Source organism: Pygoscelis adeliae, unplaced genomic scaffold (assembly GCF_000699105.1).
Source record: "Pygoscelis adeliae isolate BGI_AS28 unplaced genomic scaffold, ASM69910v1 Scaffold38, whole genome shotgun sequence".
Classification (NCBI taxonomy): Eukaryota; Metazoa; Chordata; class Aves; order Sphenisciformes; family Spheniscidae; genus Pygoscelis; species Pygoscelis adeliae.
In genome coordinates, this window is record NW_008825614.1 from 16340644 (window position 1) to 16354782 (window position 14139).

At 41.1% G+C, this 14139-nt stretch overlaps 1 protein-coding gene across 1 annotated transcript in view; it reads right to left on the minus strand.

Moving 5' to 3' along the window:
* Positions 1-3771: 3771 nt before the first annotated feature.
* LOC103924526 (tyrosine 3-monooxygenase-like) overlaps positions 3772-14139 on the minus strand; it is a 32500-nt gene continuing 22132 nt past the window's right edge. Inside the window, exons 10-12 of the mRNA XM_009333054.1 lie at positions 11288-11383; positions 5552-5685; positions 3772-3931 (exon numbers count right to left, since the gene is read on the minus strand). Of these exons, the coding sequence (XP_009331329.1) occupies positions 3772-3931; positions 5552-5685; positions 11288-11383 (390 nt within the window). The remainder of the gene's footprint in view (positions 3932-5551; positions 5686-11287; positions 11384-14139) is intronic.

A 14139-nucleotide genomic window follows, 5' to 3' on the forward strand; every position in this document is an offset into this window, starting at 1 on the left:
TGAGTGTAGTGAAGTCTCCTTCTTTTGGAAGGTCTTTTTTTTTTCTTTTTTCTTTTTTCTTTCCTCTGGTATTTCTTTAATTGGTTAAGTAAGATTTATGTTCACCAGGTAGTATAAAGGTCGAAATGTTAAGGGAACGAGAGGGAAGTGATTGAGAAGGCCTTTCTGAGAATGACAGCTCTGCCTTGTAATACAATACTATTTCTCATGGGAGTGGGTGGGAGGCCTGCCTAAATTTCCTCTTCCTGTCCTGCCAAATTCCCCAAATTGCATAACTCTCTATTCTCCTTACACAGTGGTACCCTTGGCATCACTAGTAAATCTGCAGGGAAGCAGTGAAGCAGCTGGAGGCTTGAAGGTGGACCAAAATTGGTAGAGGACAGACTTGGTTAGCCAAAAAACAAAACAAACCCAAACCCACAAACTGAATTTACTAACTCTCCCATGTATAACAGAACAACACAATACAGATTTAATAACATATACTATTTTGTTCTAAATGCACTCCATCTAGGAAAAATAAGTTTATCGGGATAAGCAAAGGACCCATGGGGAGTTCATCAGTTCAGTTTCAAGTCACAAGATGTGTTTTACTTGGCTTTGGAGCCTTCTTGTGCAAGATTAATGTGAAACTGCTGAAATGCAAACTGACAAAAAGACATATTTTTACTGGTTGGTGCTTTTTCCTCTGTGCCGTTATTTTCATCGGGAGGCCCCATCACTGCCTTCCCCATCACCCCTGCCTTAGACTGACAGGAGTATGAGGTACTTCTTGGCTTCTGGAAATGAAAGAATGAATATTGGAAGAGCAGCATGACCAGTGTACCTCGTAAGGATGTAACCCTGAAGGCTTTTGCTTTGTCACTACACTGAATCAGAAGGGAAGAATTTGGACCTCCTTAGAGGGGAGTGTCGAACATGGCTATCCTGGGGTAGGTTTTGCCTGAGTAAGGAGGGAGAGATTTGCCTCCTTTGGAAAAATATTTATGCTTCTTAAAAGTTCAAGTAGCCAAATTCATTACTTTTGAAGCTTTGCTAAGCTTCACTGGACCCTACCCTAGCCGTGTATGCTGGCTGACTCTCATTAAGACAATAAAAAAACACTTACACCCGCAGAGGTTTTGATAATCCTGCTCTTGATAATCCTGTCTATGTACAGCACCTTAAATAAGTACAGTACTCTCTCTGGGATTGCTCGAGAGATCAGGTACTACTCAACGTGTGTAAGGGTGGGAGAATCTGGCTCCAAATGGTTTCTTTTTCTCTCCTTGCTACAGGAACTGGAAAAGACAAGGGTGTGTGGGCGGGCCTGGAGTCCCTCCAAGGAAAGTGTGAGGCCTTGGGCAAAACAAATCCATCAGGTCTCTCACTTCTTCCAAATATAGGTCTGTTCTGAGCAATAGCCAAACTCAAGTTTAAACTCCACATTCAACCGTTTCAGAGGGAATACATGAAAAAGACCCTATGGCCTACAGAGTCCATCTATAGAAAATATTTTGATAGCTCTTCCGCTCTGGCATTATCTTCCACTTAAAAAGAAAGAAAAAGAAAACACACAAAACTGGAGCACATGGTTCAATTTTCACTGTAAAACAACTGATTGATGAAAATAATACTTTTGAAAACAATCTGTTGTGAGCTATCAAGCATTTTTGCCTATGCACCAATTGGCAGGAAGTAGACAGATAAATTATTACAATATGTAACAAAGCAAATTGCTCTGAAGAGAAATGGTATTTGTGTGTGTGTGTATGAGCAGGATAAGTAGAATTAAATCCGTAAAAGTATGCTGAAAGATCATCCTCCATCGCAGCAGAAATATACTGGAAGCAAAGGAACTCACTTCAGCTCTGTCCCGGTCTGAATCTCTGGCAAAACAGGGTTTATGATATGCAAGTGTTCTCCTGGAGTAGAATAGAAGAATCCTGGACTTAAATGAAAAAAAAGAAAGAACTTGGGATGTTCCTGCTGTTGAGAGGAAGGGGTCTCAGAGCCATTTTTGCCAAGATACTTCCAAATTTTTCAGGCATCACCACATTTTAATAAAATGGAGCAGTTGCAGCAGCTCCCCAGATCTTGAATACTCTATTACTGCCCATGGGAAAATTTTCTGAAGTGCTTATAGACATGAAGATTTAAGAGACAAAATCCCATTAACTTTCAATAAGACAGTTTCTTTAGAGCCTGGCATATGGACAAATTACAGTGAGATAAGCTCTGTATGAAGTAACAGCATGTGAATTGCTCTGTTGTGACTTTCTGTGTGCATGCTCGTATCCCACAGTGACCAGTTAAGGCAGAGATGATGACTCTTTTTCCATCAAGAGCCAAACCACCTCATATTTACCTCAGAGTTCAGACCATGTACACTGACAGTTACTGTATAGCAGTGGACAAGCTTGCTGTCTGCCACGTGCTAAATATACTTTTGAAAAAATAAATAGAGCTTCTAAGCTGCACGGGATAAATCTGCCTTGACATTTGTGGATCACTGTCACCCAGCTTGAGCCATGAGATCCACACTGCCCCTGCTTATGCCATACCTGTAACCTGCATCGACCCTGTCTGTTTGCACTGCTGCTAAGAGGAGAGGGAATCCTTCTAGGCATGAGCCTCGTCTTCCTTTCCTGAACTAGTCTGTACTTGTGGATAGTAGAGGAAGGAAGGGGACATGAAGAGCATGAAAGTCTGGAAAAGGCAATTATGGGATTGATTCTGGGAAACGTGACCTGCAGACTGTAGATAAATTTCAGACACATCTCAGAGAGCAACTGGACAGGGAGGCAAGATGAGTTGGAGCACATATCTGATATTGTTTCCATAGTAAGGCTATATGGCTGCTAGTGGTTGATCTTAGGTTTTCCACTAGATGTTCTGTAGATTTGGCCTTTTGGTTATTACTACAATCATCATGACATCAATAAGAAACAAAGATTTTTAAAGGTCTCCAGGAGTATCCGAATCCCATGAAGAAATAATGGGATTCTATTTCTTAAAGGCTTCTTTGAAAATCCTTCCTTACACCCAAATTTCTATCCCAGAATCCAAATTTCCCTTTCAAATTAAGCATCCTTGTATGTGACAGAGCCAGAGTATCATGGGCCTATTGTTTTCTGCTTTTTTTTAGCCAAAGGACAAATATTCTGTGATCTCAAATATGACAGGAAATTATTTTGCCATATTTGGAGGCTACTGAATGAAATGAGTGTCTAAAAAATAAATAGTGAGCAGAAGTAAAGGGTTCCTCTTACAAACTCTTGCATTGCACATTGTAAGGGAACCATTCATAGTTTGTGAGCACAATAGCTGATAGTAATTGCTAGCAGAAATGAGCTAGCTGCAAGGACTGCTAACTGTAGGCAGCTAGCCAGCCTAAAAGATTGTGATCATGTCATTTAAGCAGCAAGTGAAAGACTGTGTGGCTGAAGAGTTACTGGGCTATTCTGTGACAGATAACTTGAAAAGATGGCAGGTGAATAAAAAACCCATAAGAGTCCGATAGTAACAGATAAATACACTCCAAACAGCTGTAGCTCATATCACCTACCAAAAATTGGAGTAATTTGGTCTTGTTTGTCATTGAAACATAGTCAATAGGAACTCCTTAATGTTACTAAGTCAGAAGCCTAAATTACAGTGAAAAGATTAGCTTGACAGAGCTGTTTTGTGGGTTAAAGATTTTGCATACAACTACAACTTCATCACTAAATCTTCAAGTGCTGGAACCGTCTACAAGTATCTCAGTGCCAGGTGAGATGTACTGCTGTAGTTTTAAGAGAGGTTTTCAAGGGCCAAGCAGAGGTTTTTCAGTTCCTCTTTCATTTGATGGAGTGCCCTCTTGACTTTCTGAGGTGTGTTCATAACCTCTATGTTGCTGGTGAACGGGTCATAGTGCAGAGAAAAAGGCTTCTTGATCTTCATCGCGTAGTTTCTGTGGGGGAAGAAGACAGAGCTGCTAGTTCAGAAGCCATTTCTCTAAGTGTAAAACCTACATACTGCATTTCTCAGTATGTAGGCATGGACTACTATTCCTCAGCATGTGGGCTATGGAGCAGAGGCTGCTGTGACACCTCCTCACTGTTACTCGTTAACGTTGTCTGGTGCAGTACATCCTCCCCACAGCTGAACTACTTGCAGCCCAAAAGATCTGCAGTGCCTGCTTTTCAGCATGGCTGGCTCAGACCCGTCTGTGCTCTTACAGCTCTACATTAACACAATTCAGAGTTATTACAACCACAAGCTGAGGAATGCAGGAACACAGCATGTCTGCCGCTTTCACTTCCAAGAAATAACCTGGAGTAGCTCTTTCTGAGTAAAATTCTAAAACCCTGTCGATACTAGGCATCCTGGGCTATTTTGCTGTCTCTATTAAAAGAAAAAACATGATTGCTTGCCATTTTCGACAATGTTTCCATTAAGTACATGCTGGTAGGAACCCCCTGTACTGATGTTGCCTTATGTTTTCCGTTCTGACGGATTCCTGTGCCTTTGGTTATTTTGAGCAGCTTTGGCTGTGCAACTATCTTGAAAAAATGTATGAAAAAGCTTCAAGTCTGAGAACGGTGTATTCCTTGTCCTTGTAAGTTCTTTTCAGGTTTGCCTGAGTCAAATGCTCTTGAAAGTCCTCTCTCTTCCACCAGTGAGTTCTCAGCCATGTTTTTACACACATTAATAATTTAATGTGAACCTTCGAATTTAAAATGAGGGGCCTAATTTGCCATTTCTATAACCCCAGCAGACAGTGCTTCTGGGGAAGAGGTGGCAGGAGTAGGGAATAAGTCTGGCCCAGGTTCTCTTCCTCTAATAAATTCCTCATTTCAGCTCCTACATGTTCCCCAGTAGCTCCACAGCCAGCCTCCTGCCTCCAGCCAGAATTGGTCATGTTGTTCTAACTGTTGGAGATGAAGGCCAGAATTTAAACCCTGCTTACTTTAAAAAAAATTTTTTTTTTAAATCCTTACTGCATAACATAACACAGTCAAAGAAATGCATTTAGGAACACCTCAAGCTAATTTGAAATAATGTTACTTAGGTTGCAGTCAGCTACTTTGTAGAAATTAGATTGCCTGTGAATGCTGATTCTGCATTCTTGTACAGATATAATCAGAAGAGAAAGGCAATCTTGTTTTTAAGCCCCCTGCTGATCCATGTTAATTCCTGAGTCTGTTATAAAATTTCCGTTTGACCTTGGGTAAATCAGTTCTTCACGACCTCCTATTTGTACGGACTAGCACATAGGCGCCCCAACTGTGGGATTGCGCTCTACTCTCATTATTCAGTTACAGCATTTACTTCAGAAGTGGCTAAAATGAGGCACTGCTAAGATGAAGCATGGGACAGGGCATAACAATATATAGTTATGATTTTCTATGAAGCTTTTCTGAGATAAACAATCTCATGTTTAAATTTGCTGTAAAAAAGCCACTGTGCAGATGAAGTGTGCAGTGATATAGCCTGGCATGGTTATTGCAGTAGTGGTAGATGTATTTGAGATTAGGATTCAAGCTGGTGTGCCCCCCTCAATGAAAATACCCACAAACACTTTACTTACTGAAGCTTGGCCTTGGCATCTTCCAAATTTTCTACTATGAAATAGACAGGCTGGAAGGCTTGATCCTGATAGGGGTGAACCGCAGCCATTTCTGGATCAAAAGGCTTGTACTCTGGCTTGTTTGATAAAGCATACTTTGTAATGGGAACAACACAGGTTAGAGCAGGTGAATGAACATAGCAAGAATTAATGCTTACTGGGCTGTGAAATGCTCTTTGTGGAATAGTTAAAGGTAATATCAAGTTCTGTTCTTTCACAGGTGAAAGCTGCTTTTCATAACTAGCAGTTAATAAACCATAAATAATTTTTAAAAATAAGAAAAAAAAAAATATATATTTCCTGTATTACAGTGATGTACGATTGGGTACCATAGCCACATTCTCAGACAGGAAGGAGAAAATTTATGCCACCCCCAAAACCTGATTATCTAGAAGAAAAAATAATATCATGCTGCTTTTTTCCACTAGTATCATAGAAGATTCATGGTCCTGTGCAGCACTACTTCAAAGTCCCCAGCCCATGTCAAAAATCTCACATTTCCTGCTGCACTGAAGAACAGACAGAATGCTCCTGGTATTTTCTGCACAGCTCCCATGCCAGTTAAGCAGCCTAAAAGCTTCCCTGAAACCCAAGATATAAATATGCACTATACTCTGTGTGTGTATGTTTGTGTTTTGGGCCTGCAGAGGTTCTTCTATATGTTCTTCTCAGGTTCTTCTACTTTGTCCCCTCAGGCAGACAGGAGGATTATGAAAGCCACTTATGTCCACACTGCGGTCCATAGGCACATCTATCATTTGTTTACACATACTGGGGATACCTTTAAACCAGGCAGCAGCAGAGCTGGTGACAGTGTGATTGTGTAGGTGTTGGTGTTGGTTGTTTAGTACCTGCACAGGCTCCTGGGAAGGCAGCACAGCTCAGGCTTAAAGTGAGTTCCTGCACAGGTTGTCTGCCCCTGAAACCCAAGTGAAACAGTTTAAAGCTAGCTCAGCTCCAGTGACATTTGAACTGCACCGTAGATGTGCCTAAAAGCTGGTTTGGCCTCCAATTGGCCACGGCGGTGAGTGCCGAGTTTCCTTGGTGAAGTGTCCTGGGTACAAACAAAAAGGAAAAAGGCAACTCATCCCAGTCAACGTCAAGACCTTTCTTTCTACCTTCAGCCTGGACAGGGGGCCCCATCCACTGAGGGACCATCTTTTAGTATCCACCCCTTCTTTGAGATCTGCCTGTTTGTCTTTCTCTCTTCTTCCCCAGTCTTCAGAGGCTCCCTTCACTATTTTATGATCCAAATGCCAACTCCCATGGTACTTGTAAATAACTGGTAAGAGTGGGTGACACCGCACAAGACTTTCAGCTCAATCTGCTGACTAGAAAAATTCAGACAGTTCCCTTAAGCACATTTTTAGATATTTCACTGAACTGAGCCTGAACTCTCCATCACTGGAGGCTTGCCTTAACCAGTAGGCCAATTTGCTGCAGAACTGGTGCAGAAATTAATACAGGGCTTTTTCTGGGGGAAAAAAAAAAAAAAGTACAAGAATATAAAATGCTAAAAGATGGTGTTTTTCCTGTTCTTCATTTGCAGTGTGTAATTGAAGAATAAACCTTGGAGAGCACTCATACAATCTAAGATGGATGGTATACATAAACATGAGGCTGCTCTTATAATCTTAGAAGCTCTGGGGACTAATGGGAAAAGATTTCAGAAACTCAAAACCTGACAGGGGTCCCGCTATGCTGTCAGTGTTGAAGCCGAACTGAAATCCCATTGATTTCAGTGGAAGTTCAGCTTGAAACCGGATGGCCTTAAAGGCCTCTACAAGTTAAGTACTTGTTGTGCTGCAAGAAAAGCATATGTAGCACTGAGTGCTGCCAGAAGTTTGGTATGAGCCATAAGATTTTACAGTATGTAGGACAGAGTCCAGCTGAGTGTTAACAGGAGAAGCATTTTGGATAATGTAGAACAGCTGACAATATAGTGAAATAAACAGTGCAATACCGAGAGCTGTTGGGGAGGAATTCTTACAGTTCAGAGGAGGCAAGGTTGGCCAGCAGTCAGACCCATTACAACTGTTCAGTTTAGACTTGGGTATGGTTATCCTGTCCCTTCCGATACCCAGCTGCTGTCACTAAATGATTTGTTAGGTAACATGGATTCAAGTGCACGTCTCATGCGGAGGGCGTCTAGCTCTACCTCTCATCCTCTGCCTTTCTCCCAAGTTATGCCCCGAGTTTGGGCAGGATCAGCTCACCCACAGAAAACAACTACCTGAAGCTGAGTTCAAACTGGTCAGAGTGGGTGCTGTGGAGAAGAGGAAAACATTTTGAAGATTTCATAGTCAGGATGTGGTTCCCTGGGTTACAGTCACACACCCACAGACAGTCAGTCCAGGCTGCGGTTCAGGGATGTTCCGAGGCTCCTTGTTGATGCTAAGTTCTCATATAACATTAGCTGGATGTACTATTGCTCACTCTCTCCAGCTGGTTAGATGTTATCTCCTTGTAGCCAACCACCTAGCCTTAGTAACTCATGCCTTTATTGCTTCCTCAGTGACCAAATCATCCTGCTATTCCTGATTAAGAAGCCTTCAGTGATGAGGAAACCCCTCCTTTGCGCAGGTTGCTGCAGCATGTCTCCTCCATCACATGAGCTGCAGTGAGTCTGCCTGTGCCAAATATGCTGATCAGTTAAATTATATGGAATTGAGTTTGGGGCCTCCATGCACACGCCCACGTCTGGGCCCATACTGAGAAGACTGGCAGATAATTATCAGGATGGACAATGGCTTTGTCCCAAGCAGTAGTAAAACTTATCTAGAGCTTTCTCAAGAGCCAGTCTAAGACTGCAAAATGAGCTTTGCAAGAAACTGAAGGCTGTCATGAGCCTCACTATCTTCCAATCTTCATCTTCTCTAACAAAACTGCCTAACCACTGCAGTATTTCTAGAAAAATCCCTTCTATGAAATAGACATTGCACTACACATATTTCCTCTCTTCAGCTGTAAAAGAAACAGTTGGTATACATTTTCAAGTTGCTAGCAGGTGCTTAGGCATAGGACCTCAGCACTTTACTCACGCTGCCACTGTCAATACTGAAGTTAGACTCAGATGCTTATGCAGACTAGAATGATTAAATGGAAACTTTTCTGTATTTCAGTTTTGTTCCAAATAAAAATCTGAGAGATGAATCAGTCAGACGTAAAAGGAAACTTCAGCACTTAAGGCCATGGATATAATTAATTTGTGTACAAGAAATTTCAGATGCTCAAGGTGAAGTGCACAGAACCCACTAAGCTGCTGTCCCAAAAGCTACACAGTGATGAACTTGCAGAGCTCACATAGGGATTGTACAGGGCACATAGCAGCATGGCTGGTGAACTACTTGCCCATCTTCAGACTGTCTTAGGTGTTACATGCAAGATGGACACGCTTTCAGAAGGGGGGTAATCCTTCTTCATTACCTATTGAATATAAATGCTTTCACATCTGCATGTAATTTCAGTAAAATGATGGATGAAGACCTAGGTGGACCCAGCTGTATTAAAAGTTTATCCATCAGCATTACCCCACAACTACTGATGATAAAAGTAATGAGAAGAATCTACCATTTACCAACTCAAGGAAAGTTACTGCTTCCACTGTCAACCTTAGCGGTAGGGAATTTGAGATGCAGTTATATTTTTTTGTTATATAGCACAGTTTTGTGAACAAGCAGTTCTTGCCTACTACTTTAATCAAAGGCAGAAAAGCTTGTTGGTGTCTGGTGAAGAAAAGGGTAGAAAGAGAGGAAAGAGAGCACAAGTCTGGTTCACTCAACTCCAACCACCAAAAGTGAGCATTTCTGATGTGACTTTTACCTTCATCTGTGTCAAAATTAAACAGAAAAAGGAGGTAAGATCAAATTAAACAGAAAAAGGAGGTAACATCATGCAGATAGATTCTGTGGTGCATATTACTATGAAAGCTACGTAGGTATCGGAGACATGATTACCTCTGCCCTTTAGTACCCTGTTTAACATGTAAATGCATTTGATTTAAAACTATAAAGTATTCAGGCAGGCAGAGTAGAATAACTGTTGCCTTGAACTGTGCTTTGATACTGGAGCTTTTTGGTTTTACCAGGTAAATAAAAGCAAGCCTAGGTTTCCTGTGTGTTGGCTGTGAATATAGCAAGTACTGAAGGATTCCCAGAAAAACAGTAACTTCAGCCTTATCGTAGAACAGATAGACATGTAAATAGACATGTAACCCAAATGCATTGCACTGGAGCCTAATTTATAGGGGAGCTCATTGATCTGCTGTTTCAAAACAATACGTTTCACTGTTCTACAGATGAGTGCTGCGATAGTGCTAGCACACTTCGGCTCATGTTCATGAGCAGTCAGGCACAAGATCAGGTTGCTATGTAGAAAGGAAGGCATGTTTATTTCTCTAGAGGGCTAATGAGCATGCAGATCTCTGAGCTTATCAAGAGAGAAAGCTCTGCAAATCATATACCAGTTTGCTCACAAAAGCCTCCAAATTGCAAGTGTTGGGAGAAAACCAATGCTGAACTTGGCAGGTGGTAAAATGAAGGTTGATGTCTGGGAGGGTTCCCCTTTCTATATGTTAGCTCTGTTGGGACTCCTGTTATAAATGTCTTGAGATATGTTAACGTGTTGTTTCTTCCTTCTGTCAACTGACTGGGAAGCGGGCTGACCTGTATACCATTAGGAGAATTTTGTAATATGTTTATTGTCATAACAATCCAACTATCTCCAGTTATGGGAGTCCAAGCTGTGCTAATCCAGCCATGTTCCATGTGAATGTATCATGTAGCTGGCTGTTAGGCTGTTGTGTCTATGTGTTAAGCTTAAAATATATCTCCCATGAAGAAATTGATTTCTGGTTTATATAAATGCTTGAAAAGAGTGCTTTTTGTTTTCCTCTGCCTCTTACTCATTCCAAAACATCATGCAGTATCTGCACGGCCTGAAGCAATTGAGACCTACTGATACCAGTTTAGGGCTTTTACACTTAGAAACTGATTATCTGCTTCAGTGCTCCGTGAAAATGATGAGAAATTAATATCTCCCCTATCAACTGTTTGTCCAAAGGAGGGGAAACCCATAAGCTTTCTGTAAAGGTGTACAGTCCCGCTTTCCACAGTTAATCTGTCCAGGCAGGTCAGTATCAAACCTGTGTACACAGATTTTCATCTACATAAAACTCGAGCTGGGAGCAGTTTTGAAATGTATTTAGGAATGTAAAATACTAAAGCATTTTCTTTTTGTCAGTGTCCATGCTATTTACAGTTTCTTTGCACTTTATTTGGTCCAGTCAGTCAGTGCCTTTCTGATTCGTATGTACATGAATGTCAATGGCATGGACGAAGCAGCAGTTCGTAATAGGCATAATATTGCCCTCTAGTGAGTAATTCAGAAAGGTACATGAGTTTTATGTTCGTCAACCGTATTACTACTGGCCAGGAGCAGTAAGAAGCAAATCTAATACTTTATAGGATGGTTGATTTCATTGCATTTCATCTCTTTAGGTGGAAGACAGGTACAATCCTACAGTAGTTTTTCGCCTACTCAGTAGCTTCTGGGAAGGGAGAATAAATTTCTTTGCAAAAGAAAAAACAGTATTTTAAATCATATTGTTTTATGTGAGGAAACAATATTTTGCCTTTACCAGAGAGTTCAGAAAACTAGATTATAGAAATCTTTCAATACCATACATTTGACACATACCATAAGCTCCCCATAAGATGAAAGCAGACCTGCCCCGTAAGCTTTGATCGATCCATTTTGCTTGCAGAGACCAAACTCCACAGTGAACCAATAAAGCTGGTAATAAGAACAGCTTGTGAAAAACAGTCTCAACAGGCAGTTCATTTTTAAGCTTCTCATTTTTCCTTAATTTTCTTTTACCCTTATTCCTTAATGTCTTTGTATCTTCAAATTTTATAGTTGTATATTTTAAGAAAATTATTTTTTCTCTCAACATATATAACACATATTATAACATATATTTTTTCAAAACTTGCCATCCTTCCCATTCTCACTCCCAAAAAAATAGAAAAAAAAATTGCTAATGATAATTACATGAGTAAATAAAGTCATAAAGTCCTATCCCCTTCTTTCTTTGGAAGATGTTACAAATTACCCTGCAACCTCTTAGCCCTGAGCTTCATTATAGTCAGTGGAAGCTGACAGATTTCAACCCATGGTCCCCAGAAGGACAGGTAGACCCCCACAGAGGGTTCAAGACCCTAGGAAAGGTACCTGAAAGGACAGTTTCCCTCCTCCTTTGTCTGTGTGATAGCATTCAGAAGAATTGAATGATGACTTATCCCTTAGCAGCAATGTACCCTTTACGATTATGCCAATTACATCTTTATCATGCTCCAGTAGAAAATAAAAAAACATCTGGGCTTTTCTTGCAATAAAGCATGCTTAGGACCATACTTCCTTTACCTGCTGGACAGTAGTGGGATAAAAGCAACTCTTGGCTCTGCCAACCTGTTAGCCCTTCCCTTATTATAGCATCTCCCTTATTATAGCATCTAAGCAAAAGGACAGCGGAGGACCAATTCTGGACAGTCTGACCCCTGAGCAGCTGGATAGGTGTTGTGCAAAAGAAAAACATGGAAAACACGAGGCATTTCAAGAATATGGCTTTGTGTCACAACTCTTCAAGGTTCCTTTAGGGACACATAGCTCTTTGCTGCCTCATACACAGGGCTGGACCTTGGCTTCAGTTTAGCCATAAGTATTGCACTCTCAGCACCCTTCTTAAAGAACTGCAGGCAGTTTGTAAAATAATGTGAAACCCTATGTTATTCTGTCTATTCTGCCTCATTCTTTCTTTCTCTTTCTTTCTCCCACCCTCTTTCACATGTCTTATAATTCTGATGACTTGGTTTTAGCCTGCAAATTTACCACTAAAGAAACAGCATGCCAGGATCTTTCTTTCTGCGGAATCCTGAGCTGCTTTCTCTACAGTTCAGCTAATAATTCTGCATTCTTATTGTGTTAATAATCTTGATTCTTATTATTTCATAGTGAAAAGTCTTTCGAGTATCTCCTCATTTTGCAGAAGGTCTTTTTGACTGGAGAGTGAGACATGGGAGGAGGAGGAATTCTTTTTCGTGTTTCCTTAGATATCCTGTATTTGGCTTTTAGTTAGTGAAGTTCTTTTGGCTCTCACTGTTTTAACAGGGTGCAAGACACATTAGTAATGGCACTCTGTGGACAACATGGACACTGGCAATTTCCCATCTCTTGTGCATGGATCCACCTGCTTAGAGAAGTCCAGGGACTGAATGAAATAATGGCATCTTAAAGTTTGTCTTACAAACGTTATAGACCATAGCAGCAAGCAAAGTTGAGATTCTTTAAATAAACTTTTAGTTAGCTTAAATGCTGTCATATCATCTAAGCTAGTTACCTACATTCTCTTTATAATGAACAGAGGATGGCAGGGGCTTCCAGAGAAAAAAAAGAATTTATGTTAGACATCTACGTCAGGATAGCGAATACATTACAGGTTCTTCTTTATCTTCACTTTCTAGTGAAGGAACCCAAACAATAATCCTAGATTAGATGTCTAACTTTTAAACAATTGAAGATCGAGTTGTTAATCCAGAATATGTTTACTGTTCAAAATACTTGAATGGTGCTTACAAAATTGTGTTCTCACAGATCCTGAACTGCAGGTAGCCCTTTCAAAAAGGTGATCTTATTCTACCTCCCCAAACCATAGATGATGCTATGACAGTTTCAGATATGAGACCCATCATTCTTCTAACCTTAACCCTATCTCTAATCTAGTCCTAGCCAGTCCACGGTCAGGGAGGGGTGCTTGCAGAGCAATACTATGTAAGCCACTGGCCTTCACCCAGTCACCAAGACCTGGGTAATGATGCAAAATGGCTCCCTGGGACCTATAATTCTTTTAACACTAGCAAAGGCATGGATCTTAATCTTACTCTAGCCTCTCTAGACCCAGAGAGGGGAAATTGCAGAGGAAATGTGGACGTGTCACTGCCTCTTCCCACATAGTCCTCTCACATCACCAGCCCAGGACCTGGATGATGCTACAAAAAATTCAGCACTGGCACCTTTTGCTCTCCAAACTCTAAAAATACTGCTAGTCTTACCTAGTCCTGACCCAAGGATGGATATGTGCAGATAGATTTTAGGTGAGCCATAATCTCCTTCACACAGTGCCTCATTCCACTTCACCATGAGTGGGGCTATGGGCTGGGTGAGGAATTTCAGGAGTGACAGTCTCCTCCCATCCACCCCCTTTCCTGAATGAGCCTCACCCAGCTGGGTGAGGGTAAGGTTCCTCTCCTCCCCTGAAAAAATCATCGACACTGGGAAATGGCTGTCATTATCAGAAAAGAAATCATCTGGCCTCCAGTCCACTTTCAGAACAAGTTAAGATGGCAGCAAGGGGCTGCATGAGTTGTTTTGGCAGATGTATACAGCCTAGTGACTCAGAACCGAACGACAGTACCTGCTCTCAAATTGCTTTTAAGTGCTCACCTATTTTGTGAGATTGATGAATACAGGGTGAATCAAATTCTGATGATTCC